Genomic DNA, 24674 nt, shown 5'->3' on the forward strand with positions numbered 1-24674 from the left:
TCACATGCTAATCTACTTGATTAGTGAAAATTTTATATTATTCAATCCAATTTTTAATTTTACTTAATTCCAAATAAAAGTAAAATAAGTCATCCACGTGCTAATCACGCCTTTTAACTTCTCGTAATTTGCGACTTTAATTAATCAAAAGCTTAACCTCTTTTTTTCTCTTACCTATTTAATTACCGTCATTATTGTCTACTTAATTTGACTCCATTCAACACATTTAATAAAGTCATTATATATATATATATATATATATATATATATATATTTTGTTGAATGTTGATGCAAGAATCTATATATTGTCGAGTTGCTTTGAAAGCGAGATACTCGTACTGTTGTATGAAACATGTTCTTATGTTCAATTAGATGAGTAGATGACCTAGGTCTTGACCTGCTTTGTATTGAGTTTGTTAGACTGATTAGACTTACTGCCTCCTCAACTCGACAAGCTCCACGAGCCTCATCGTGGGCTATAGGTCTCTAATCCTACTCATAACAATATCTCTTATTTCTTAAGGTTCGTCTCAAATTTATCTTTCTACTAAAGCGTTGACATAAGAATCTAGTCTCGGGTTCTTGTCAACTTTGTAGTTGAAATATTGAATAAAAATGTCGAATTGCCCCTGCAAAGGAGATAGTCACACTCGTGTAGGTGATGTACCAAATATGTTCTTATGCTTACGTCAACGATTAGACTAAGTGTCGTGTTGAGAATAATATAAGCCGAGTTATGTTTTAAGCTGTGAGGTCCCACATCAGTTAAAGACAGAAACGAAACATTCCTTATAAGGGTATGTAAATCTCTCCCTAATTGACGCGTAACCTTAAAGAAAAGTCCAAAAAGAACAATATTTGCTAACGGTAATCCTACTCGTTAGATGTGGGCTACAAGTCTCTAATCCTACTCGTAACAATATCTCTAAATTCTTAAGGTTGAAGGTTGAATTAAATAATAACAATAAATAAAAATGGTAACTAAAATTAATAATGATTAATAAAAAATATTAAACTAATAATGTTGTTTAGAGGCACGTGCCTGTGAAGTGCTTGAGATTTCCACATCATTGTCGTGCGATTACAGAAAAACATGCGAACTTTTTTCTCACACGTGTCAGCTTTTTTATTTTATTTGTATTTAAAATTATTATAAAAAAAACTGTACCCATGCAAAACCTTTTTCTCAAGCCTTTCCAAACAATTAAATTTAATTATTAAAAATAAATAATAATAATAAAATTAAAATGACATAAATATTAAATTAATAAAGGGTCATCATTCCACCAACTATTCCTACCCCCACTCCACGTGCAAAAGGCAATGAGCTCAGATACCAAAATTTTAAAAAAATTGTAAATTCGTAATTTTCAATCCAATAATTAAAAAAACCAAACAAAAGATTTTAAGGATATTTGTTTTTATTAAATCAAATGATTGAACAAATAATGTTCATCAACATTATAATTTGAGTATTGATTTTTCATTCAATCTCTGTGTTCTAAACCAAATTGAGATTGAAATCGTTGAAAATTTTAATTGGGTATTTGGATTTCACTATTTGCAACAGTTCTTCCGATCGGTTATTTGTTGCTTTAATTTGTTGGATGAGAAAAAGGGTATTCGAAGCGAAACTAACTTTTGGATGAGAGAGAATTCTTCTATTGCTTTTACAGCAAAGCCACTTTCTCCCTCACTTTCCCAGAAAACCCATTTTAAGCACCTGAAAATCCCCAAGTTTCATAGATTTCAAGGGTTGATTTGGTGTTTAGGGATGGAATTTGGAGGAATCTGAACTGGGTTTTGCTCATAAATCTTGATTGTTTTGTGGGTATCTCTTCAATTTTAGAACAATTTCGTGGTTCTAGTTTTGTGATCTTGTTTCCATTTTGGGTTTTCTTTGTCTTAACCAGATCTGTTCTTGATCTTCACGCGACACGCCGCAAGACATTCTTCTTGTTCTTGTCTGGTTGGATCTTTGTCGTCTGCTTGTTTAAGTAATTTCTAGTGAAATCTGCACTTGGGTTTTCTTTCGAGTGTGGATTGTTTTGAAATCTTGCGCCCTGAGAGCTGAGGGCTGAGGGCGTGAGTTTTTCTTTGGTGTTTTAATGGCTTCCAGAGAAGGGAGGCGTCGCCATCATCATCATCATAATCTGGTGCCTCTTGCTGCTTTGATCGGTAAAGAGGTGAGGAATGAGAGATTGGAGAAGCCGACTATAAGATATGGGAGTGCTGCGCAGTCTAGGAAGGGGGAGGATTATTTTCTTATGAAAACTGATTGTCAGCGAGTACCTGGGAACCCTTCATCCACTTTCTCTGTATTTGCTGTAAGTTCTTTCTCTGTTCTTCTTGTTTCTTATGAGTTTGATTTCGTGAAAGTCCTTGTGTGTCTGTTTATTTGTTCATCCATTGTCTTGTAACATGAACATGAGCTTGTTTGCTGTTTGGATTGCTCTGGTTTCTTTGTGATTGAGGGGTCTTTTACTGAATTTCAAGTGTTTCATTAGGTTTTGCAAATGGGTTCTGGAGATTTCCTCTGTTCCAATTGGTTGTTGTTGATCGAAATTGTAACAGTGGACTCCGAGTCCACTGCTAGTAGATGTTGTTCTCTTTAGATTTTCCCTTTCGGGCTTCCCCTCGTAAAGAATGTTTCGTTCTCCTCTCCAACCGTGGTGAGATCTCACAATTCACCTCCTTCGGGGGCTCAGAGTCCTTACTGGCACACCGCCTCGTGTCCACGTGTCACCCTCCTTTGGGGTGTCTGGCTTTGATATCATTTGTAACCGCCCAAGCTCACCACTAGCCGATATTGTCTTCTTTGAGCTTCCCCTCAAGATTTTTAAAACTCGTATGCTAGGGAGAGGTTTACACACCCTTATAAAGAATGTTTTGTTTTCCTCCTCAACCGACGTGGGATTTCATAGAAACCTTTTCAAATTGGCCTTTCTGATGGATGTTGCTGTGTAGTTTTTCATGTTGATCACTATATGCTTCTACTGCCTTCAGATATTTGATGGGCACAATGGAAATGCTGCTGCAATTTTCACCAGGGAACATTTGTTGAGCCATGTCTTAGGTGCGCTTCCTCGTGGCCTCGGGCAGGAGGAGTGGCTTCAAGCTCTACCTCGAGCTTTGGTTGCTGGATTTGTGAAGACAGACAAGGAGTTTCAAAGCCGAGGTGCGGGAATTGTTTGCTGGCCTGCCTCGACGATAGTTTATTCTCTGTTTCAATGGCCTGCAGTCTGATCCATACTCATTCTTTGATGCCCATTTTGAATGTTTAACAGGTGAAACTTCTGGAACTACAGCTACGTTTGTAATCATCGATGGATGGACAGTGACAGTAGCGTCGGTTGGAGACTCTCGATGTGTTTTAGATACTCAGGGTGGTGCTGTCTCTGCGTTAACGATCGATCATAGACTTGAAGATAATGTTGAAGAGTATGTTTCCTTTTTCCATCCAATGCTGTCGTTTTTGCATCGTGCTAACTGGCTAAGTGATTTTGGTGTCGATGCAGGCGAGAACGTGTGACCGCCAGCGGCGGGGAGATCGGAAGATTAAGCATTGTTGGTGGTGCTGAGGTGAAGCAAGTTCTTAACTGTTGGACAAATAAAAGCGTTGTATAAGTTTAAAGACTTGTTTAATTTCCCTTTGTGTATTTGCTTCAATGTTACAGATCGGTCCGCTCCGGTGTTGGCCTGGAGGCTTATGCCTTTCTCGATCGATCGGAGACAGGGACGTTGGAGAGTTTATAGTTCCCATTCCATTTGTTAAACAAGTGAAGGTATTGACATAATTCTGATTTGTAACATAGCCAATCCTGTACATGTAACGTTTCTGAAATACTTGTTTGGTCTAATCTAAAGTTATCAACTGCTGGTGGGAGGCTTATAATTGCTTCTGATGGCATCTGGGACGCCCTATCATCGGATATGGCTGCGAAGTCCTGCCGTGGACTACCGGCCGAGCTCGCTGCTAGGCAAGTCGTGAAGGTAATTTAAGTGACGTTCATGTTGGATTTTCACTTTCCATAATCTTTTCTGTGAGAACCCACGTCGGTTGGAGCAGAGAACGAAGCATTCCTTATAAGGGTGTGAAAACCCCTCCCTAACAGACACGCTTTAAAACCGTGAGGCTAACGGCGATATATAACGGGCTAAAGCGGATAATATCTGGTTTTGAAGTTTGATTTACACGATGTCTTCAGGAAACGTTAAGAACAAGAGGGTTGAAAGATGATACAACCTGCATAGTTGTAGACATAATTCCTCCTGATAACTCAGCTCAGTCTTCTCCTCCTCCAAAGAAACAAAGCGTACTGAAATCTCTATTGTTCAGGAAAAAGTCTCACAGTTCTAATAAGTTATCGAAGAAACTATCAGCTATCGGTCTCGTGGAAGAACTATTTGAAGACGGCTCCGCCATGCTGGCTGACAGGTTCGTCTTTCCTCTCTTGCTTGTGATTATCTACATCGACGACAATGTCCTAGATCTAGCGGTTGTTTGGCTTGATATGGTTTAGTTAGAAAGATGAGGTGTTGTTGCAGGCTTGGAAGTGTAGAGTTGAGCGGATCAAGACATGGCACACCCAGCCTATTCACTTGTGCTGTATGTCAAGTGGATCTTGCTCCAAGTGAGGGCATCTCTGTTCATGCTGGTTCCATCTTCTCCACCAGTTCAAAGCCATGGCAAGGCCCTTTCCTGTGCGCCGATTGTCGAAACAAGAAGGACGCCATGGAAGGAAAACGTCCGAGCGGGGTGCGAGTGGCGTAGATTCATCACTTCATTGATTCTTTCTCTACTTTGGATCTATCTATAGCTCGATCGGGCGAGTAGGTTGTTAAAGATATAGTATGCAAAGGAAGATGCTTAATAAGGAGTAGTACCCATTAAAGTAAGTAAATAGCTAATGTTACAATGAGACTTTCACTAATTCAGAAATTTAAAATTGTCTGTATATTACAAACCTCTCTCTTTTTGTTTATTGTCTAATTTGGCCCATTACATGTCGTCATCGGCTCACTGTTTTGAAACGTGTCTACTAGGGAGATGTTTCCACACTCTTATAATGAATGTTTCGTTCCTCTCTCCAACCGATGTGAGATTTCACAATTCACTCCTTTAGGGGTCAAAATGTCCGGTGTCTGACTCTAATGCCATTCATAAGAGTCCAAGTCCACCACTAGTAGATATTGTCCACTTTGGTCTAAAAGCTCAAGTTCACCACTAGCAGATATTATTCACTTTGGTCCGTTACGTATTGCCTTCAGCCTCACAATTTTAAAGTGCGTTTACTCCACCCAAATGCTCTCTACATCATCTTTTTTTTAATAATGGTCCAGTGATTTAAAAATAAGAAACAGAATAAATAAATAAAAAGTGAGAGGGTGAAATATTAAATATTAATTAATAGTTGACGGTTGACATTGGATTAAAAGGCGTGTGTTGTAAATAATTAGAGGAATTAATAATAAATAAATAAATACAGTCATTACAACTTAAAAGGCTGTAATACAATGATTATATTTTTTTTATATTTAAATTGTGGAAAATAGAAAAAGACAATAATATGACAAATGGATATTATAATAATAAATAAATAATAAATAAATATATTAACATTAATAAATGACCTTCTTTCAACTCTCTGCCATTTTCTTTCATTTATTAAAATAATAAATAAATAAATAAATTCTATATATATACACTAATTAATTAATTAATATAATTTGAGTAGCAAGAATAATTTAATTTAATTTAATTTAATTTAAAAAGAAATGTATTAACCTAATCCAACAATACTCCAGTATTAATGGGAGGAGATGGATTAATTAAATGCATCTTAATTAAATTAATTAAGAAGTCCCACGTGGCGAAGGATTTGCATTAAACTTACAGAAAGGGGTGGAATCTTGTGCTGCAGCACCCTCAAACGCCGTGTTAATTACACCCAGATCCAGCACGCGCGTCAGAGCCTCGTGTTGTGTACGAACCATCACGTGTTTCTTATGATTGCCGAGCGTGGTTCTCACGCTGCCTACAAAGTTCGTTTACAGTCTATTTATTAATTATAATTAGTTTCTCGACCAGAAATGGAATCCTCATTAACTATTTTCCACGTGTCACCGTTTCCTGTCATTTTCCGGTTAGAGTCGTAACAATTTACAACGTTTGACAGGTTAATAATAATAAAAATTATTATTAATATTTAAAATATATATTTTATTTTATTTGTCGGGTCAATCTGACCCATCTAACTAATTTGAAAATAGAGTTACAATCCCATGACTTTTGTACGTTTGATATTTGAGTTAGACTGGGTGCAGTTGTGAACTTTGTTTATATTGGTCCGCACATTTGAACGTTTGACAGGTTAGTTGATAGGATATGTTTTATGTTAATTGAACTATACTCATGTCGACTAATTTGAGATATTTTGATTTTTAAATGTCTTTTGTGATTTAATGAGACGTTTAAAATTATCTCCGCTTCAAATTTAAATGAAAAATTGGCATTTATATACGTTTTTTAATTATGAAAATAAGCTCCCTACAATAAATGATAGAAAGGGAGATACATGTGATGGTACTCACAAATATTATTAATGTTTTAATAAATTATTTAAAAGAATCCTATCTTTATATCGGTTGAATGAAAGTCCCACATCGGTTAATTTAGGGAATGATCATAAGTTTATAATAAAAAAATACTATCTCTATTGATATGAGGTCTTCTGTTGTAGTCCACGGTAATTATAATTTTTTTTTTTATGATTTAAATTTTGACCCCTGGTAACTTCTTTCCATTAAACCAACGGTAATTTTTTGGGAAGGGGTTGTGTTACCATGTGGTATTTTTTTTTTTTTTTATCTTGCAGTTAATACGGTACACGTTACAAGCTTTTTCAGTTCCTCATACTGGAAGTGTCCGGCTCAGTCAAAAGTAAATTATTGTTGTATATTACAATTCTGCCCTTTTATTTTTCAGTAATTACACCACTGCCACTTTCCTTTCCGTTGCCTTTTCTTCTCGCGTCCTCTCTTCGCTTTACAGGTCTAAAACCCTTGTCCCTTTCTCTCCCAATTCTCATTTTCCCTTTTCTTCGAGTTTTCTTGCAGAGCAACAATGGCGGCGGCTACATTACTGTCGCATTTCGCTCTTTGTCTTTGTTTACTCCCTTTTGCACATCTTTATGCTTCTTCGAACTCGGATTTTGACGCTTTAATGGCGTTCAAAGCGGCGTCTGATGAAGGGAATAAGCTCACCACATGGAACTCTACTTCGAACCCGTGCGCTTGGAATGGAGTGTCTTGCCTCAGAAACAGAGTCTCGAGGTTAGTTCTTGAGAATCTTGATCTTACAGGCTCTCTTGCACCTCTTACTGGTTTGACTCAGTTACGAGTGTTGAGCCTTAAGCGGAATCGTCTCTCCGGTTCCATTCCTGATTTCTCCAACTTCACCGCTCTTAAACTCGTGTTTCTCTCGTATAATCAATTTTCCGGCGATTTTCCGGCGTCTTTGATGTCTCTTGTCCGCCTCTACCGTCTTGATCTCTCTCACAATAACTTCACCGGACAGATTCCGGCCTCTGTTAACCGTTTGTCTCATCTTCTTACTCTCCGCCTCGAAGAAAACCGGTTTTCTGGTCCTGTTTTGGAACTGAACCTGCCGAATCTTCAGGATTTCAACGTTTCAGCGAATCGTCTCTCAGGTCAAATCCCTAAATCGTTGTCGACGTTTCCGGCGTCTTGTTTCGGCCAGAACTTGGGTTTGTGTGGATCTCCTCTACAGAGCTGCAATGGCATTGTTACTAACCCGACGGAACCCGGATCCGAAGGGGCCATTGCGTCCCCCATAACACCGCCGCGGAATCTAACAGTTTCATCTTCTCCGACATCGCTTCCCGGAGTTACGCCGGAAAGCACCCACCACAAAGGCACCGGGAAGATAGGTTCTCTGGCGCTAATCGCTATAATTCTCGGCGATGTATTGGTGTTGGCAGTAGTCTCGCTTCTTCTCTACTGCTATTTCTGGAGAAACTCCTCCGACAAATCCCGAGATAGGAAGGGGCCGAAGCTTCTTGAGAGCGAGAAGATCGTTTACTCGTCGAGTCCATATCCAGCTCAGGCCGGAACAGAGAGGGGTCGGATGGTGTTCTTCGAGGGAGTCAAGAAGTTCGAGCTCGAAGATTTGCTTCGAGCCTCCGCGGAAATGCTCGGAAAAGGTGGGTTCGGAACTTCATACAAAGCGATTCTCGACGACGGCAATGTCGTGGCGGTGAAACGGCTGAAAGACGCGCAGGTCGGAGGTAAACGAGAGTTTGAGCAGCACATGGAGGTGCTCGGAAGGTTGAAACATGAACATATTGTAAGCTTGAGAGCTTACTATTTTGCGAGAGAGGAGAAGCTTTTGGTTTATGATTACATGCCCAATGGCAATCTGTTCTGGCTTCTTCATGGTACTGTGATTTTGCATCAAATCCATCATTATAATGCGTTTTTTTCTTCTGTGTTTCTTTTCAATTTGATTTCTAATGAACAGAGTTCTTCCTGTGGTGTTTTTTTGACTGTTCGACAGGAAACAGAGGCCCTGGACGGACGCCGTTGGATTGGACGACGAGGTTAAAGATCGCCGCCGGAGCAGCCAGAGGTCTGACCTTCATTCACAACTCCAGTAAGTTTCTCAGGCTTGTTCATGGCAATGTGAAATCCACTAACATTCTTCTGGATCAATCGGGAAATGCTCGAGTTTCCGATTTTGGACTGTCCCTTTTCACTCCCCCTTCCACTCCACGATCCAACGGCTACCGAGCGCCGGAGTGCAGCGAAGGTCGGAAACTGACGCAGAAATCCGACGTGTATTCATTTGGGGTTCTTCTTCTCGAGCTGTTAACTGGAAAGTGTCCTTCTGTGGTGGAGAATGGTGGGCCAGGAGGCGGTGGATACGGCGGCGTGCTGGATTTGCCGCGGTGGGTTCAGTCAGTGGTGCGGGAGGAGTGGACGGCGGAGGTTTTTGATTTGGAGCTGATGAGATACAAAGACATCGAAGAGGAAATGGTGGGGCTTCTGCAGATTGCATTGACTTGTACTTCGGCTTCGCCGGATCAACGGCCGAAAATGATCCATGTGGTGAAGATGATCGATGAGCTTCGTGGGGTGGAGGTGTCGCCGTTCCATGACGGCTCCGACTCGGTGACGGAGTCGCCGTCGGTGTCGGAGGGGACTTGCGGCGGCGGCGGAGGAGGAGCCAGTAGTCAGTAAACGACGTGGAGATCAAAGTAGTTGTTTCTAAATTATTGGGCATGGAGTAAGTCGTACTAGTGTGTGTACATTCATTGGTTCTTATTTTATTTTAATTTTATTTTTCAGTTTTTTATTTTTAAATTGCTTTTATTTCTAGGAAAATAATAATTTAGAAATTTGTGTTTTAATCTTCCATTTAAATGTTTTTAAAAGAAGATTCTAGAGAATATTGGTGACTATTTAATTTAATTAAATCATAAAATTAGTTTGTATTATTCTCATTGTTAAGAAAATAATTGGAAAGTATTTTTATTAATAAATAAACATTAATTTAATAATTTCGTGCGGAGAGAGAATTATATAATTAATTAAAACATATACTTTAATCTTAATATTTAAAATTGTGAGACTGATGATGATATATAACGGGCTAAAGAAGACAATATCTGCTAGTAGTGAGCTTGGGTTGTTACATTTAACCACATTCCAATTTATTTGATTTGATTTATCGTCAAGAAATTAGACCATGTTCATTTATATATATATATATATATATATTCCAATTCTTTAAAATGGAGTAATTACATTTTAATTTATGTAACAAAAATTAATTTTTTCAAAATTGTAAAAAAAAAAAAAGAAAAAAATTGTGTGAACATATACTAGAGTTCTCCATTGTTCATAACTTGATTCAGGTAAAATCTCGGGATGGATTTTGTATTCGAATTCGAATTTATTTAATTTAGTTTAGTTTAAACTTAATTTTCATGAAGCAAATTGGCTGGTTTGCCTGAGAAGTTAGGGGGGAAGACTTAGGATCTTCTGCACATAAGTGCGCATGGGTTCGAACCCCATAGCCAGCACTACCTTCTTTTTGTGAACGAATGGGTTCGAACCCCATAGCCAGCACTACCTTCTTTTGTGAACGAATTAGCCACTTTGGGCTTCCCAAAAGGCCTCGTACCAATGGGGAGAGTGACACTTTCATCCAACACCTCCCCTCGAACAAAGTACGCCTCCCCTTAATCGAGGCTTAACTCCTTTGATACCATGTTAGACGAACACGACTCTCCACAAGAAGACACGTTTTAAAACAATGAGGGTAGTCAACTATTTTAACGTAACTAATATGGTAGCATTAATATGGTAACTAATCTGCTACCATTAATGTGCAAACTCCATACGTTAGCTGAAGTTAAAATTGGTTAAGTATGTAGTGGTGAATATGGTATGGTAACATCTAAGTTTGGTTATATAATTAAAAGTGTCACCAAAACAGAGGAGCTTTTTGTGTGGCCTTCCTTTTGATGAACAGACCCATTTTTTGTTTTTAAAGTTGTTAGGAGCTATTTAAACAACCACTCACAGGCGGTGGGCCGTTTTAAAAATTTTCTTTTCGAACAAGGGTCGCCGCGAAGCAACGAAAAACAGAGGTTAAGAACGGACGGGGGAACATTCAGAAACCTTCACCGTTTTTCTTCAGATTTTCCTTTTATTGATTCGTGGGATTCTTTTTAAAGGTGGAATTTCTTCAGGTTTTGGGTATGGATGTGGATATCATACGATTTTCGATGTGGGTTTGATTCGTTCATCGCATTTGCCTAGATGGGGATAAGTTCAAAGGCCGAAGGGCCTTCAACCCCGGCTCTTCGACGAGACCCATATGAGGTATTGTCTGTTTCCAGGGATTCTACAGATCAGGAAATCAAGACTGCATATAGGAAACTCGCGCTCAAGTAAGTTTTATCGTTATTTCCTTTCGATGTCTCTTAGAAATCACGACTCTCTACGATGATACGATAGAGGATAAGCTCTTGCGGTACCGATGGATATGTATTCCTTGCTTATAAAACCATGATCATTCCCTCAATCATCCTCCCCTTCAACAAAGTACATTATCGAGCCTTCCTGGAGACCTATGGAGCCCTCGAACAGCCTCCCCTTAATTGAGGCCCGACTCCTTTATCTAGAGCTCTCGAACAAAGTAGACTTTCGAGGGTCCTAACTTCTTTGTTCGACATTTGAGGATTCTATTGACATTGCTAAGTCAAGGGCATAGCTCTAGTACCATGTTAGGAATTACGGCTCTTCACAATGGTATGATATTGTCCACTTTGAGGATAAGGTCTAGTATTCCTTGCTTATAAGTTCATGATCATCCCCTTAATTAACAAGGCTCGGCTCTCTCCCAACCATCCTGAACAATGTTGTATGGAAACGTTTTCATTTCTTTTGATTCTCTGTCGATGTTGAATATGGTATGAGAAGCTCAAATTCAGGCTTCATTGTTGATCATAGCATACACAAAGCTAACAGATAACCCAGGTCTAATGGGTAGAATTTTGGCCTTTTATCATTGCTTTTGACCTCTTTTGCTTAGAATTATGCTTAGTTTGTTGGTTGCTAGAGCTTGTGAGTAATGATATTAACATGGGGTTGAAGAGGCCATTAATTAATATCTATCCATATTTTCTAGTGTAATAACATCATTAAATGTGGTTTATTGCTGATTTGTTGCTTCAATTCATATGATGGGAAGGTATCATCCTGATAAGAATGTTGGGAATCCTGAGGCTACAGAACTGTTCAAGGAGGTTGCTTATTCTTACAACATTTTATCTGATCCAGAGAAGAGAAGGCAGTATGACACTGCAGGATTTGAGGTTTTTTTCCTTTGATCTCTTCCTTTGTTCTTTCTAGGATCGAATATTGTTTGCTGGTTGCGTACACTAATGCTCCTATATAGGTTTGTTTCTTTGCTTTTCTTAGATAGTCGAAACAAGAAGTAGAGTACCATATTTGTAAAGTCACGAAGAACGAAGCCATTAATGAAAAAATCGACTCTCGACTTGTTGTTGACATGTTGTAAAAGAAGCTCGTATAATAAACGACCTTAAACTCACTCCATTTGCCTCCAACTACAAAACCGTTTCTTCGAGATTCTTCAGGCATCTATATTAAACACATATTCGGTCACAACTATAAAATGATATGTAACAGTCCAAGTTCGCCGTTTGTAGATATTGTCCTCTTTGGACTTTCCCTTTCGGGCTTTTCCTCAAGGTTTTTAAAATGTGTCTACTAGGGGGAGGTTTCCACACCCTTACAAAGAATGCTTCGATCTCCTCCCCAACTGATGTGAGATCTCACAATCCACCCCCCTTTGAGGCCTAGCATCCTCACTGACACTCATTCCCTTCTCCTGTCGATGTAGGATCCCTCAATCTACCCTCCTTCGGCTACCAGCTTCCTTGCTGGCACACTGCCTCATGTCCACCCCCCTTCAGGGCTTAGCCTCGACGCTGGCACATCGCCCGGTGTCTAGCTCTGATACCATTTACAATAGTCCAAGCCCACCGCCAACAGATATTGTCCTCTTTGGGCTTTCCCTTTTAGACTTCCCCTCAAGGTTTTTAAAACGTGTAAGCTAGGGAGAGGTTTCCACTTTCCACACTCTTATAAAGAATGCTTCGTTCTTCTCCCCAACCGACGCGGGATCTCACATGATAGCTATCAACTTACCAGACTCGTTTCTTCTTCAGAAATTTGGATAGTTAGATGTAGAAAAGAGTATAAACCATTTTGTAACTCTGTGATACTGAACTTGTGCTGACTTGAATGCATGCAAATGAAATTCCTCATCTTTCCAGGCCATTGATGTGGAAGGCTCAGATATGGAAATTGACTTGTCCAATTTGGGCACTGTCAATACCATGTTTGCTGCTTTATTCAGGTATATCTTTTTGAAATTTGAGGTCCATTGGTCTGCAATGTCACCTTCTCTAATATCTAAGTTTGTCTGTTGATAGCAAGTTGGGTGTCCCCATTAAGACTGCAATATCTGCCATTGTTCTTGAGGAAGCTCTGAATGGAACTGTGACCATTAGACCTCTTCCCATTGGAACATCAGTCAGTGGAAAGGTGCTTATTTGGTTCATATAATGACAAAGCTTTCTCTTTCCCTTAAATTCCCTTCACTTATGCAATGCTCCAATTCAGGTAGATAAACAGTGTGCTCACTTCTTTGGTGTCACAATCAATGAACAACAAGCTGCAGCAGGCATTGTTGTCAGAGTTACTTCCACTGCTCAAAGCAAATTTAAGGTCAATTATCTCTCTTTAACCTGTGATCTCTCTATGTTTGTGTAGTTCTAACAAGTTGTATCTTTAATTTTCAGCTGCTATATTTTGAGCAAGATACCAATGGGGGTTATGGTTTAGCCTTACAGGTACCGTGCATTAATGTCTTTAAAGCTCATGTGTCTTAGTTTCTGGCACCGGTTCTCATTGTTCAATTTACTTATAGTTTCATAGATTTGAAAGATGTTTGAGGGGGTGCATCATGTCATGGGAAATGAGAGATCCCGCCTTGGTTGGAGAGGGGAATGAAGCATTCTTCATAAGGGTGTGGAAACCTCTCCCTAGCAGACACGTTTTAAAACCTTGAGGGGAAGCCCGAAAGGGAAAGCCCAAAAAGGACAATATCTGCTAGCGGTAGGCTTGGGTTGTTACAAATGGTATCAGAACCAGATACCAGGCGATGTGCCAGCGAGGAGGCTGAGCCCTGAAGGGGGGTGGACACGAGGCAGTGTACTAGCAAGGACACTGATCCCCGAAGGAGGGTGGATTGTGGGATCTCACATTGATTGGAGAAGGGAACAAGTGCCAGCGAGGACCCTGGTCCCCGAAGGGGGTAGATTGTGAGATCCCACCTCGGCTAGGAGAAGAACGAAGCATTCTTTATAAGGGTGTGGAAACCTCTCCCTAGTAGACGCATTTTAAAACTTTGAGAGGAACCCCGGAAGGGAAAGCCCAAAAAGGACAATATCTGCTAGCGGTGGGCTTGGGTTGTTACAAATGGTATCAGAACCAGATACCGGGCGATGTGCTAGCGAGGAGGCTGAGCCCTGAAGGGGGGTGGACACGAGGCAGTGTACTAGCAAGGACATTGATCCCCGAAGGAGGGTGGATTGTGGGATCTCACATTGATTGGAGAAGGGAACAAGTGCCAGCGAGGACCCTGGTCCCCAAAGGGGGTGGATTGTGAGATCCCACATCGGCTAGGAGAAGAACGAAGCATTCTTTATAAGGGTGTGGAAACCTCTCCCTAGTAGACGCGTTTTAAAACTTTGAGGGGAACCCCGGAAGGGAAAGCCCAAAAAGGACAATATCTGCTAGCGGTGGGCTTGGGTTGTTACAAATGGTATCAGAACCAGATACCGGGCGATGTGCTAGCGAGGAGGCTGAGCCCTGAATGGAGGTGGACATGAGGCGGTGTACCAGCATGACACTGATCCCCGAAGGAGTGTGGATTGAGGGATCTCACATCGATTGGAGAAGGGAACAAGTGCCACCGAAGGGGGTGGATTGTGAGATCCCACATCGGTTGGGAGAAGAATGAAGCATTCTTTATAAGGGTGTGGACACCTCTCCCTAGCAGACTCGTTTTAAAAACCTTAAGGGGAAGCCCGAAAGGAAAAATCAAAAGAGGACAATATCTGCTAGCGATGGGTTTAGGCCGTTACAAATTTCCACTTATACTTGTAGGAACGACTATTATGTTCGTAACAACTGTTATGTATCTTTACGAACAGGAGGATAGTGAGAAGACAGGCAAGGTTACATCTATTGGGATGTATTTTCTTCATTTTCAAGTATACAAGATGGATTCAACTGTTAACGCGGTACGTTGATGCTAAATATTCAGTAGTTCGATCATCGACTTCTCTTTCTAATTTATGATGCCCGGGGACGGCGTTGTCTGACTGAACGGTCTGTCAAGAGTTCAGAAGTTTGCTCTCTTGTAATGGTTGATTAATATGCATGGTAATGCAGTTGGCCATCGCCAAGGACCCTGAGGCTGCTTTTTTCAAGAGGTTGGAAGGCCTTCAGCCTTGTGAGGTTTCAGAACTAAAAGCTGGAACTCATATATTTGCTGTCTATGGTATAAACTTGTCTTTCATCCATTCTTTGAATTTGCTATCTAAACTCGTATTTGCCGTAATATTTTGCCGTCATCTCGGACGATTGTTCAGGTGATAACTTCTTCAAGCCCGCAACGTACACAATCGAAGCGATTTGTGCGAAATCATATGAAGAAACAACAAAGAAGCTTAAAGAAATCGAAGCACAAATTTTAACAAAGAGAAACGAATTACGTCAATTCGAAATTGAATATAGGAAGGTATTGATCCTGCATTTTCTATAAGTTACGAATCGATATGTGCTAGTGGTGAGCTTGAACTGTTACGATATGTACTTTGTAGGCACTTGCACGCTTTCATGAAGTTACCAACCGATACGCTCAGGAAAAACTATCCGTATGTATTCTTTACTCGATCTGATATGTCTTATTCGCACAGCACTGGACTTCTTGTAAATTTAACACTGCAGGTCGACGAACTTCTAAAAAACCGAGATACCGTTCACTCTTCTTTCACCGTCTGCAGACCAGCGAACCATAACGACACCGGTTTAGGTAATGGAAAGGTTGATGATTCAAAAGCTTACACTTCTGGGGAAGATGGGGGCTCAGATGGGAAGGAAAAACCTACCAAGAAGAAATGGTTTAATCTAAATCTGAGATCAGACAAGAAGCTCGGTTGAGATCAGAACGGGACGTTTTGAGTCCATCGAACCGTGTCGTTTGTTGTGAGTTGCCTGATAATACTGTTTGCTGTATCTACAATATGGGATTTTGAAGGAGAGGTACACTATAAAACATGTGTATTTATGCCATTGTGTTTATGATTGTATTGAGTGACTTGCTCAGTTCTCAAGAACATTCTGGCTGAGTTATATATCTTTCAGTTTCATTAGTGGTAATAAATTTGTTTATTTGGTTTGTGATGAAAACTTGAGTGTATACTATGTTGTTCCCGGCGGGAGATTTCGGTTGGAGAGGTGAACGGAACATTCTTTATAAGAGCATGAAACCTCTCTCTAGTAGACGTGTTTTAAGAACTTTGAGAAAAGCCCAAAGAAGACAATATTTGCTAATGATGAGCTTGGGCTGATACAAATGGTATTAGAGCCAGACACTGGACGCTGTGCTAGCGGGGACGTTGAGCCCTGAAATGGGGTGGATTGTGGGATCTCACATCGATTAGAGAGGGGAACAAGTGCCAACGATGCTGGGCTCCTAAGGAGAGTGGATCGTGAGATTCCACATTGGTTGGAGAGGGGAACGGAGAACGGGGAACGAAACATTCTTTATAAGGGTGTGGAAACCTGTCTTTGGTAGATGTGCTTTAAAAACCTTGGGTGGAAGCCCAAAGAGGACAATATTTGCTAGCGGGTTTGAGCTGTTACAAATGATATCAAAGCCAGACACCAGGTTTTGTGCCCGCGAGGACGTTGGGCCCTAAAAGTGGGTGGATTGCGAGATTCCGCATCAATTGGAGAGGGGAACGAGTGCCAACGAGGACGTTGGGCCCCAAAGTGGGGTGGATTGTGAGATCCTACGTCGGTTGGAGAGAGAAACAAAACATTCTTTAAAAGGGCGTAGAAACCTCTTCCTAACATACGTGTTTTAAAAACTTTGAGAGGAAGTCCGAAAAAAAAAAACACAAAAAAAAACAATATCTACTAGCGAGTGGTTTGAACTATTACAGATTCTCCGGCTCATTAGGGTAGCAACTATAATGCCAAAACAGGCGACTATTAGTGGGACTTAGTTTATAGGACTTTGTAGGGTACCCTAAACAGAAGTCTCATAAGACAATGATGAAGGTTGAAGAACAGAACAGGCGTGTAACAGTAGTATGCAAGCAAACAAACAAACAAAGTTGTTCCAATAATTAGAACTGGAAAATTGTCCGAATCCGACCAGAATCTAAGAAGAGTTCTATGTTTGGTGAGTTGCCATTATTTCTTGTCTATGTGCTCGGTTTTTCTGACCAGAATTCTCCCATGAAATCATTCTGTGCACTGTTTAAAGCCCAACTGTCTCACATTGGTGACCCTATTGGCTTATTGGCTTACGAGAAAAAGCACCCCATGCCTTACTTTTCTAAGCTTTGACTAACTATTTCTGATATGGTTCGAGTTCAATTGGGTGATAATTATTGGTTGTGTGCACTTGGACCACTCATCTTAGCCCGTATCAATTTATACCCTCTAAACTTTGAGAGTTGTATGAATGAAAACCTTGAACTTTTATAAGTGTCGTTAAACTCGTGTGCAAACTTATTGATATCAACTTATGATGATATCAATAAAAGGAAATGTCCTGCTCCACGTGCCATGAAATATGGGGCGTTCTAATTGAACGCTTACCTCCTTTGTATTACTGCAGTTGCTGGCACAGAGTTAGCCAATTCTTATCCCCGGTACAGACAATTTAGCTAGAAAAGTAAACTGATGGCAAAAGAGTAAAAATCAGCCACTTTAAAATTACCTTCTGGGAGGTTCGTTTTGAATAAATTTAAACCCCTCGATTCCAGATAATGGGTCCTGCATACGTATAAGAATTAGGGTTTAAATTGGACGGTTATTATAAAAAAATAATTAGAAAAAAATGTAACGACCCACCTAGATCTACCGTTAGCAGATATTGTCCTCTTTGGGCTTTCTTTTTCGGGTTTCCCCTCAAGGCTTTAAAACGCTTCTACTAGGGGAAGGTTTCCACACCCTTATAAATGATGTTTTGTTCTCCTCCCCCACCAACGTGGGACATCAATGTCTGCTAGCGGTGGATCTGGGACATGGTTGGGGAGGAGAACAAAACACCATTTATAAGGGTGTGGAAGCCTTCTCCTAGTAGACGCATTTTAAAGCCTTGAGGGGAAACCCGAAATGGAAAGCCCAAAGAGGATAATATCTACTGGCGGTCGATCCGGGAGGTTACAAAAAAAAGTGACGTGGCAAGCATGGAGGGGTTAAAATGAGTCACCCACATTGTTTGGATAATGGGTTCCTTTTTAATTTAGACACTTCCAAAACTAATGGGTTTTAAAAAGGAAACAAACTAAAGATGATTAGAAAGTTAATGGGGTTTTAATTTTGATTAAGAAAGGATTAGTCTTTTTTAATTTTAAATTATTGATTTGGTAAATTTGATTGATAAGCACAACATGGTGGGTCATACTTGTGATTTGGGCAATCTTGTATGATCATATTGGCATCTTAATCAACATGATTAAGCTTTTAAGAAAACGTTAATTATTTTTTAGTGCATTAATTTGATCGGTGGAAACCCATTAACTTAAATTTTACGTTAAGTTATATAATAGTCTCGTTTTTTATCGACACGTTAACAAACGTCAAAAAGGTCTCATTTTGAAAATCGTAGGGACTGTTTATGAGAATTTATCAAATTATAAAGGCTGGATTTAGGGTTTAACCTAGAAAGAAACGAGTATGATTCGTTGGATGACGGTCAGCACCCACTTAACTAGAAGTGACAAGGTGAAGACAAAACACGAGACATGAAATGTAAGAACAAGCTGAGTTCGTGGATTCCATGTACCTAAAATTTGTCAAATTGGATGCTTCCTCACATGCCAAACCTAAATGAATGGGAAAATTTTAGCGCTCAACTTGGAATCATTAACCCTTTTGTTTAGTGTTAATTTCATAGCTAAACTTAATTAATTACATATCTTTTGACACTTGCAATCTTTAATTAATTATGGGTTTTCTTTTTCTAACATCATATCCCACCTCCAAATTAAACTATGTTGCTTATTGTTGTGGAATCATCTATTAAATATTCATTTTCTCTCACCAATCTCTCTCTCTCTCTTCCTTTCGTTGCTTAAACTCGAACCCGAAAACTTTGAAGAGTACGAGGGATTTTTGGGATAAAACAATGTTATGATCTATACAATACTCGGAGATAGTCTTACACGATGATTAGAAGTGAAACAACCCTTTATCTTAACAAAAAGAGTTGTTGGTCTCACAGTTTTAAAACGCGTCTACTAAGGAGAGGTTTCCACATCCTTATAAGGAATGTTTCGTTCCCATCTCCAACTGATATGAAATCTAACAATCTACTCCTTGGGAGTCTAGCGTCTTCGCTGACACAACGACCGGTGTCTGGCTCTGATACCATTTGTAACAGTCCAAGCCCACCGCTAACAAATATTGTTAGCTTTGACTTGTTACGTATCGTCGTTAGCCTCACGGTTTTAAAATGCGTCTACTAGGGAAAGGTTTCCACACCCTTATAAGAAATGCTTCGTTCCCATCTTCAACTGGTGTGGGATCTAACATTCACTTCTTGTGAGCCCAACGTCCTCATTGGTACAACGACCAGTGTCTGGCTCTGATACTATTTGTAATAGCCCAAGCCCCCCACTGTTTGCTTTGACCCGTTACGTATCGTCGTTAGCCTCACGGTTTTAAAACGCGTCTACTAAGGAGAGGTTCCCACACCCTTATAAGAAATGCTTTGTTCCCCTCTACAACCGATATGATATCTAACAATCCACCCCCTTGGAGGCCCAACATCTTCGTTGACACAACGTTCAGTGTCTGGCTCTGATACCATTTGTAACAGCCCAAACCCACTACTAGTAGTTGTCCGCTTTGGCCCGTTACGTATCACCGTCAACCCATGATTTTAAAACACATCTACTACGGAGAGGTTTCCACACCCTTACAAAAAATGCTCTTTCCCCTCTCCAACCAACGTGGAACCTAACCTAAAACCCTAAATCTATGGAACTAAAATAAGTTAAACAAGACAGGTCGAGACCCACATCGAACAAAGAAGTGGGACAATGAAACCATCTTATCAACTACCTACTAGCTTCAACATTGGAAGATTTATATAAAGAAAAGTAGTTTTGGTTTAAAGTAGCAAAAGAATAATTCAAACATGATCCCTTTCCCCCACCCTCCATGATATCATGTATATCATAAAAAGTGCCAAACAGCAAAGTTGATAGCTAAGCTTACACATAATTAATACCCATTTGATAACTCTCTCTCTCTATTTCATGCCAAAAATTGACACAAAAATACATAGAATTGGAGACAAAAGTGGGTCATGTTTGAAGCTATGATCAAGACTTTGGAAGAACTTACGAACAATCAAAAACAAAACCTAATTCTTTCTCTCTCTCTCCTCTTTCTCTCTCTTCCAAACATCAATCGTAGTTAGTAAGATTCGAAGAGATCTGTCTCTCTTAAAGCAAAGAATTAATAATAAGTCTTAACGTCAATCACGCAAACATCTTATACACAATAATTCATTCACAAAACCCCAAAAAAATTGGGCCCTCGTCCTTGTTCTTTGTTGAATTTGCATATATAACCCTATCTTTTGTTATGTTTCTTTGAAAAGATACCCTCAAACTTAACATATTTAACACTATTTCACTCTTAAACTACTATTATTTGTTTCTTTCTTTCCCTTACTTTTTGTTTATTTCCATATCAACCCCTCCCCCACTCCCTAGTTTTGTAATCATGTTGGAGTTGGACTTTACACAATCTTTAATCTTCGTACCAACAATCAACCAAACTTGATCTTGTTTTGTGTGTATGCTTTGATTCTTGCATAGATATTGTATGATTAGATACCCTTTTCCTAACATGGCTATCTAGTGTATCTATCTAGCTATCTATAGTATCGGTTGCATATCAAACCCTTGTTAGCTATGTTCAAGGAAATATATCCTCGAGTGTTCGAGAAAATATATCTTTTCACTGAAAAAGGTCCAGGCCCACTGCTAGCAGATATTGTCTTCTTTGGGCTTCTCCTCAAGGCTTTAAAACGCGTCTGTTAGGGAAAGGTTTCCACACCCTTATAAAAGATGTTTCGTTCAGAGCTAAACGTGTTTAGTTTGGAGTAATTTTATATTGGGTGACCTCCTAAGAATTTTCTTGGAAAGCATGTGAGTGGGGACAAAGCTTACTGAATGGGCCCTGTTGGTAAGTGGAGATAGACTTTATTAGTAACATGGTCATGTCTTAGGCGATGCAAGGGAATGCTGGGACCAACAGATGCTGAATCTAGATTCTGAATCATCAAAGCCAACTGGTCCTGAATTCAAATTCTAAATCCTGATTCGAACCTAAGGCATGATGCGTTATGTGAGATCCACATCAGTTGGAGAGGGGAATAAAACGTTCATTATAAGGGTGTGAAAACCTCTCCTAACAGACGCATTTTAAAATCATGAGACTGACGATGATATGTAACGAACCAAAATGGACAATATCTGTTACCAGTGGGTTTGGGGCTGTTACAAATGATATCAGAGCCAGACATCGAGCGGTGTGTCAGCAAGGACACTAGAACCCAAGAATGAGCGGATTATGAGATCCCACATCAGTTGGAGAGGGGGAACTCGCATTTCTTATAACTGTGTGGAAATCTCTCCCTAATAGACGTGTTTTAAAACCGTGAAGCTGACAACGATACGTAACGGACCAAAACAGACAATATCTACTAGCAATGAACTTAGACTGTTACACGTTACAAACACTCTCAACTCCTGAACCAGAGTTTAAAAGTCCGTGTACTAGAAAGAATAATTAAACATATATGAATAATGATGTCTATTTCACCCTTTAGTGGACTATAGTTCTTTAATGCATCGAGTTCCTCAACTGGCTTTTACAGTGAAGGTTGGTGAAAGAACATTAATTAATTAAAGTTTTAGACATTAAACTAAGTATTAGTATTGTATTGACTATATGCTTCACTTAATTTAAATTAATCGACCCAATCCAACCCAAAATTTTATGAATCAGAGTATCGTTTGAGTTGAAAAATTTTATCCTAACAATTCGGTTGTGTTTGAAAAATGTTACACACATGCACATACCAAAAAGATTGATACCCAACAAAAATCCTTCTCTATGGTCGTACATCTCTTGAACGTCCTTGTAACAATCCAAGTCCGCCGCTAGCAGATATTGTCCACTTTAACTCATTACGTATCTCCATCAGCCTCACGGTTTTAAAACACTTCTGCTAGGGAGAAGTTTCAACACCCTTATAAGAAATGTTTCGTTCTTGTCTCCAACCGATGTGGGATCTCACAATCCACCCTTTTGGGAGCGAGTGTCCTCACTGGAGAGATTTAACACCCTTATAAGGAATGCTTTGTTCCTTTCTCCAACCGATGTGGGATCTCACAATCCACCTCTTTGGGGGCGAGTGTCATCACTAGAGAGGTTTCAACACCCTTATAAGAAATGTTTCGTTCCTCTCTCGAATCGATGTGGGATCTCACAATCTATCCTTTTGGGAGCCAGTGTCCTTACTGGCACACCGCTCAGTGTCTGGCTCTGATATCATTTATAATAACCTAAGCTCACCCCTAGTAGATATTGTCCACTTTAGCTCATTACATATTGTTGTCAGTCTCGTGGTTTTAAAACGCGTCTGTTAAGGAGAAGTTTCAACCCCTTATAAGGAATGCTTCGTTCCTCTCTCCAACCGATGTGTGATCTCACAATCCACCCCTCTGGGAGCCAATGTTCTCACTACAGAGGTTTCAACACCCTTATAAGGAATGTTTCTTTCCTCTCTCCAATCGATGTGGAATCTCCCAATCCATCCCTTTGGGAGCTCACGTCCTTATAAGAAATGCTTCGTTCCTCTCTCTAACCGACATGAAATCTCACAATCCACCTTTTTAGGAGCCAGTGTCCTCTTTGGCACACCGCCCAATATCTAGCTGAGATATCATTTATAGTAACTCAATTCCACCCTAGCAAATATTGTCCACTTTAGCTCATTACACATCGTCGTCAACCTCATGATTTTAAAATGCATCTACAAGAGAAAAGTTTCCACACTCATATCCAATCGATGTGAGATCACAGAACTCTTTATCTCAATCAACTATCATTTGAAAGAACGAAAGTAACGACAGACAGGTGAGTATAAAAATACTTCGAGAGATTGAGTTTGATAATGGGACCAACTTTTTAGAAGAAGAAGATAAGAAAATGTGAAAAAGGATGGAAATAAGTGTGTGTTTTTAGTTCATCCCATTGTCAAAAGGGCAATACATTTAGGTATTGAAAACATTGTCATTAAAAGACAAGAAACAAAGACAGAGCTGCCGATCCATCAGACAAGTGCTGTCCTTCCAACTCCAACTCCCATGTGTTCTTTTTTCTTTTCTTTTTTCCCCCAATTCTCTTCCTTGTACTCATCAATTCTTACTTAGATTCCCCTGTCCCCCTTATAAATATCCACTCAATCCACCCTTTCTCCATACAATTTCCCCTCAATTTCTCTTCTTGTTCTTGTTTTTACCTCAAAAATGGCAACCTTCACAAAATTAAAACTTTTTGGTTTTGATGTTCGAGAAGAGTTGGAAGAGGATGATTCAGCCAAAACTCCAACTGGGTCGTCGGAATCCGGCGTGTTTACCCCCTCCGGTGACCGGAAATACGAGTGTCTTTACTGTTGTCGGGAGTTTGCTAACTCGCAGGCACTTGGCGGCCATCAGAATGCTCACAAGAAAGAAAGGAAGCAGCTTAAACGTGCCCAATTACAAGCTACACGAAGTGCTGCCGTTGCGTATATTAGGAATCCGATGATTTCGGCGTTTTCTCCTCCGCCGCATCTTCTTGCTGCCGGGCGGCCTCCGGCGTTTGTGCTGCCTAACGGTGGTGGTGCTGGAACGTCGTCGTGGGTTTATATGCAGAGGACGCCGCCGCCTATACATGTTTCGTCACATGGGTGTGTGTTTCCGACGGCGGTGGGGGGGATGGGGTCGTCGTACGGCGGTGGAATTGGGAATTCGGTGGCATTGACGGTGGGGTCTCGAGTGCAGGGGCGGGGCGGTGAGGGGATGTCGTTGAAGAGATTTACTAAGGGGGAAAATGGGTCGGGGTTTGATGACGGAATTGGGTTGGATTTGCATTTGAGATTGGCGCCGGCGGCGCCATGAATCGGAATCCCCTTTTCGAGCTCTGCAAATCGTCTCGGCCGGAACTCGGAATCGGAATCGGATCGCTATCGGCCGGAACTCGGAATCGGATCGGGTGATTTGTATCGTACGCTCTTTTTTTTTTAGAAATTTTTGAAAATCCGTAATGGAAATTATTATGTACATTTTTTATTTATATTTATATTTTATATTTTATATTATTAGATCTATTATGTCTCTGAAATACATTTATTCATTCCTGGGATGTGAAATGTCTGATGATTATTTTATTTTATTTTTATTTATTAAATTATCGTTTTGTGTGCAATAACTGAACAATTGACTAGGACGAAATAAATTATTACTAAAAAAACAATTTCCACCGAAAATGATTCCACGTCAGAAATTATATATATATATATATATATATATATATATATAAAGTTGTGGGCCCCTGAAAAGCATTAAAAAACTATATATAACCCAAAAACATAAGGTAAATAAATTGTGTATGATCGCTTTATTTAGTGGTATTAATTTTCGGCAAAAATATGTAATGAGTAGGTCGAGAATCTTCGTTCAAAA

General features: G+C 39.9%; 4 protein-coding genes across 7 annotated transcripts; all 4 read left to right on the plus strand.

The window, feature by feature from the left end:
- Window positions 1-1531: 1531 nt before the first annotated feature.
- LOC111449941 (probable protein phosphatase 2C 15) lies at window positions 1532-4988 on the plus strand. Its single transcript, XM_023090033.1, has 8 exons — window positions 1532-2327; window positions 3007-3178; window positions 3288-3441; window positions 3519-3582; window positions 3678-3785; window positions 3868-3993; window positions 4209-4438; window positions 4549-4988. The coding sequence occupies exons 1-8, from the start codon at window positions 2109-2111 to the stop codon at window positions 4772-4774; spliced, it is 1299 nt and encodes a 432-aa protein (XP_022945801.1). The 5' UTR covers window positions 1532-2108; the 3' UTR covers window positions 4775-4988.
- A 2055-nt stretch (window positions 4989-7043) lies between these two features.
- On the plus strand, window positions 7044-9516 carry LOC111450017 (probable leucine-rich repeat receptor-like protein kinase At1g68400). The gene is made up of 2 exons (XM_023090150.1): window positions 7044-8459; window positions 8579-9516. Exons 1-2 carry the CDS (start codon window positions 7127-7129, stop codon window positions 9259-9261), a joined length of 2016 nt encoding a protein of 671 aa, XP_022945918.1. The 5' UTR covers window positions 7044-7126; the 3' UTR covers window positions 9262-9516.
- Window positions 9517-10621: 1105 nt separating this feature from the next.
- LOC111449964 (chaperone protein dnaJ 15) lies at window positions 10622-16098 on the plus strand. 3 transcript variants are annotated; one of them, XM_023090075.1, is made up of 12 exons: window positions 10622-10702; window positions 10779-10979; window positions 11783-11906; window positions 12894-12976; window positions 13053-13164; window positions 13243-13347; window positions 13422-13472; window positions 14838-14927; window positions 15079-15187; window positions 15279-15427; window positions 15510-15563; window positions 15637-16098. In XM_023090075.1, exons 2-12 carry the CDS (start codon window positions 10849-10851, stop codon window positions 15847-15849), a joined length of 1221 nt encoding a protein of 406 aa, XP_022945843.1. In that variant the 5' UTR covers window positions 10622-10702; window positions 10779-10848; the 3' UTR covers window positions 15850-16098. The 3 variants fall into 3 exon arrangements, with proteins under 3 accessions (XP_022945843.1, XP_022945842.1, XP_022945841.1); XM_023090074.1 differs by having other exon boundaries at window positions 10622-10676; XM_023090073.1 differs by having other exon boundaries at window positions 10629-10979.
- Window positions 16099-23212: 7114 nt separating this feature from the next.
- Window positions 23213-24350, plus strand: LOC111449965 (zinc finger protein GIS3-like). 2 transcript variants are annotated; one of them, XM_023090078.1, is made up of 2 exons: window positions 23213-24154; window positions 24189-24350. In XM_023090078.1, exon 1 carries the CDS (start codon window positions 23478-23480, stop codon window positions 24108-24110), a length of 633 nt encoding a protein of 210 aa, XP_022945846.1. In that variant the 5' UTR covers window positions 23213-23477; the 3' UTR covers window positions 24111-24154; window positions 24189-24350. The 2 variants fall into 2 exon arrangements, with proteins under 2 accessions (XP_022945846.1, XP_022945845.1); XM_023090077.1 differs by having other exon boundaries at window positions 23213-24144; window positions 24179-24350.
- Window positions 24351-24674: the final 324 nt, after the last annotated feature.

The sequence above is a fragment of the Cucurbita moschata genome, unplaced genomic scaffold, assembly GCF_002738365.1.
Source record: "Cucurbita moschata cultivar Rifu unplaced genomic scaffold, Cmos_1.0 Cmo_Scf00011, whole genome shotgun sequence".
NCBI classification, from domain to species: Eukaryota; Viridiplantae; Streptophyta; class Magnoliopsida; order Cucurbitales; family Cucurbitaceae; genus Cucurbita; species Cucurbita moschata.